A 2960-nucleotide genomic window follows, 5' to 3' on the forward strand; every position below is an offset into this window, starting at 1 on the left:
GAGCTGGGAGAGGGGAGGCGGCAAGGGCGGTCCTTCCACGTCCACGGCTCCTCGGGCCGCCTGCGAGCAGAGCTTCGGCTGCGACCTGCTTCCCCGGGGAGGGGCCGTGGGACACGCACCTAGGCTGGGGTGGGGCCCCGCTGCGTCGCACCACTTTGGGAGGCCCGGGCAGGAGGACCGCTTGAGCCAGGACTGGGCACGACAGCAACAGACCTTCTCCACCCAAAAATTGAAAATCTGGAGCCCTGGCGGGGGAACGGGGCCCCTCTCAGCTCCACTCTCTGCCTGTCTGCACCAGCCGCGTGGGGGCGGAGTCCGATTTCGTCCAGCCTGGAGGCTCTCAGGGACCTCGGACACCCTGGTGTGACCTCTTTCCCTCTCTCGGGACTTCTCCCCCGGGCGACATTTCTGGGGCTTCTCGTGGCCAAAGCCGGGTCCCCGACAACTTTGGGCTCGTGAGGACCCGCTGGCCCCGGCTCCCCCTCCTCCACGACCCTTCCTGAGGGCCGTGGTGGCCGCGGTGCGCTCCACATCTGCGGCCTCTGGGGTTTGCCGAGCAACCAGTGACCTGTGCCTCTCCCCTGACAGCATTTGCCGGCACAGCCAGTGGGTCTGCAGCAACGAGGAATGCCCAGGTAGGTGGCGAGGAACGCCCAGGTGGGTGGCGACCGCGCCTGTCTCCCCTCCCCGGCAGGGAGGCGTCTCTCACCGGGCGGGAGGGCCAGCACCGGGCGGACGCCCAGCACCGGGCGGACGCCGTCCCCTCCATGCAGGTTGGATGCGCCCGCCTGATCACGGCTCTGGTTTCAGATGCCTGCCGTGCCAACCCACCCTAGGGGGAAACGCACTTGGTGAGGGTTTTCTTGTCCTGACCACCTGTTTGCTCAGAGGATCACGGCTGATGAGCCATGAGACCTGTCGTGTCAGGATCCGCTAAAGAAAGAGGCTACACGTTCTGTGAAAAATTAAGAGGAAGAAGGGCCTTCCTGGCAATGCTTTGGGCTTGAAGGGAGACCTTTCATGGAAATCTCTGGAATACCTGGCGTGGAGACCACGGCATGGTCCAAGGTTTAGGAGAATCGGGACACCCAACGTTCCTTGCACCCTGTCCCTGCTCCTGCCTGGGACAGTCTGTCTAGGAAAACACGTTGTCCCATCTCTGCCCTTTCTTTCTGCTCCGTTTGGCCCAACGCTCTCGTGTTTACCGTGAACCTTGCCCGGTCCCTTCGCCTCATCCCCAGCAGCGTGGCTTCTCCCTCCCTTTTTCTTCGCATTCCTTCCTGGTCCTAGCCTGAGGCAGGCCCGGAGAAGGCTGCGCTCAGATACTGGGTCATATTGAGGTCTGTGGATTAAACCCTGGAGGGTCCCTCAGGACCTTATCTGGCACCTCCTGTGCCGGGAAAACTCCGGAACCACATGGAAAGTGGGCACAAGGGCTGGGTCCAGCCATGTGGCCCAGAGGTGGCCAACCCGCCAGGTTTCCTGTTGCACTAAACCATGAAGAAAGCACAAAAGAGAAAAGATTGCTCTTGAAAGTGGTATCAGTGCTCCATTGTAGCACGGTCACACCATGAAAGGCTTGAGGGGCCTCGGAAAGCCGTAGAGTTGCTGCCATTAACCTGTAATAGCTGCTCGGTGAGCATTCATCGTATGAGGTCAGTGAGCTGCAGTGGCTGGACTGAGGACTTCAGCCTGCAGAGGTTTTCAGACGGACGGCAGGTGAGGAAGCCCAGATGGCCACTCGCTGCGGGGGGCCTTCCACCCACCGTCCTTCCAACCACCCATCGCCCAAGCACTCGCTGAACACCCACTGTGGACCTGACGGACGGCTTGGTGGGGGCAGACAGTGCCACGCCCCGGTCTTCCACGCAGAATCTAGAAAATAACGTGGCTGAACACGCCGGACGTGCTCGTGAGGCCTTGGTGGGAAGATAACCCATTTCAACTCTGTCTCCGGAGTGCTCTGCTGCTCTGCCACCAAAGCCCTCAAGCTCTTCTCCGGTTCTCAAGCCCTGGTCTGAGCCTCTTTCTGGAGCTCTGGAGTCTAGCTGGCCATTGCATCCTGGTCCATCTCCCCCATGGCCCACGGGCCCATCTCCACCTTGCCATGGTCCGGCCGGCGGCAGGGCTGACGGACACTCCCAGCGTGATGGAGCAGGGAGCGCTTCTGATGGCAAGAGGCGGCAAGAAGGTTCTGGAAGGGGAGATGCTTGGCTCTGCTTGTGCAGCAAAGGGAAGGCCGGGGCTTCCCTGCAGCTCCTGGCGGGGGGGATGCTGTGAATCTTAGAAACAGAGACGTGGATTTGATTCTCTGGAACGAGAGGAGAGGGTGTTGGGAATTGGTTGCTGTGGAGCTCAGTATATCCAAACCCAACAGCTTAGCACAACAAACACTCTCTCAGTTTCTGTCCATCGGGAATCTGGGTGTGGCAGCTGGGTGCCTCTGGCCCAAAACGTCTCATGAACTTGCAGTCAGGCCATTGACTGGGCTGTGGGCTCATCTGAGGGCTTGACTGGGGGAGAGGGGGATGGCACTGAGGGTCGTGCGTGTCATGGTGGTCGGCACTGTTCCCTCGCCTCGTGGACCTCTCCTTGGGGCCGCCTCGTGACAGGACAGCCGGCTTGCCTGGGGTGAGTGGCCTCAGGGTGAGAGAGAAAGAGAACAGCCCAGGCAGGAGCCGCCATCTTGTAAAAACCCAATCTGCTAGACGGGCGCGGCAGCGTGCGACTATAGATCTGGCTACTTAGAAGCCTGAGGCGGAAGGATCACCAGAGCCCAGCAGCTCGACGCTAGGGTGGCCATGGGTGTGCCACTGCCCTCCAACCTGGGCAATGGAGCGCGACTCCAACTCAAAAAGAACCCCACCAAAAACCCAATAGGCAAAGTGACATCGGCTCACTTTGCTGAACTATATTCACGAGAAACAAGCCAACGTGTCCGCTCCACACTCAGAGGCGGA

At 60.6% G+C, this 2960-nt stretch overlaps 1 protein-coding gene across 1 annotated transcript in view; it reads left to right on the top strand.

Annotated features, from left to right (window-relative positions):
* The window catches only part of VWF (von Willebrand factor), a 118103-nt gene that overhangs the window by 6033 nt on the left and 109110 nt on the right, over positions 1–2960 (top strand). Inside the window, 1 exon segment of the mRNA XM_021717812.1 lies at positions 589–635. Coding sequence (XP_021573487.1) covers positions 589–635 — 47 coding nt within the window.

The sequence above is a fragment of the Carlito syrichta genome, unplaced genomic scaffold, assembly GCF_000164805.1.
Source record: "Carlito syrichta isolate Samal-C Ts95f unplaced genomic scaffold, Tarsius_syrichta-2.0.1 Scaffold311146, whole genome shotgun sequence".
In the NCBI taxonomy this organism is placed as follows: domain Eukaryota; kingdom Metazoa; phylum Chordata; class Mammalia; order Primates; family Tarsiidae; genus Carlito; species Carlito syrichta.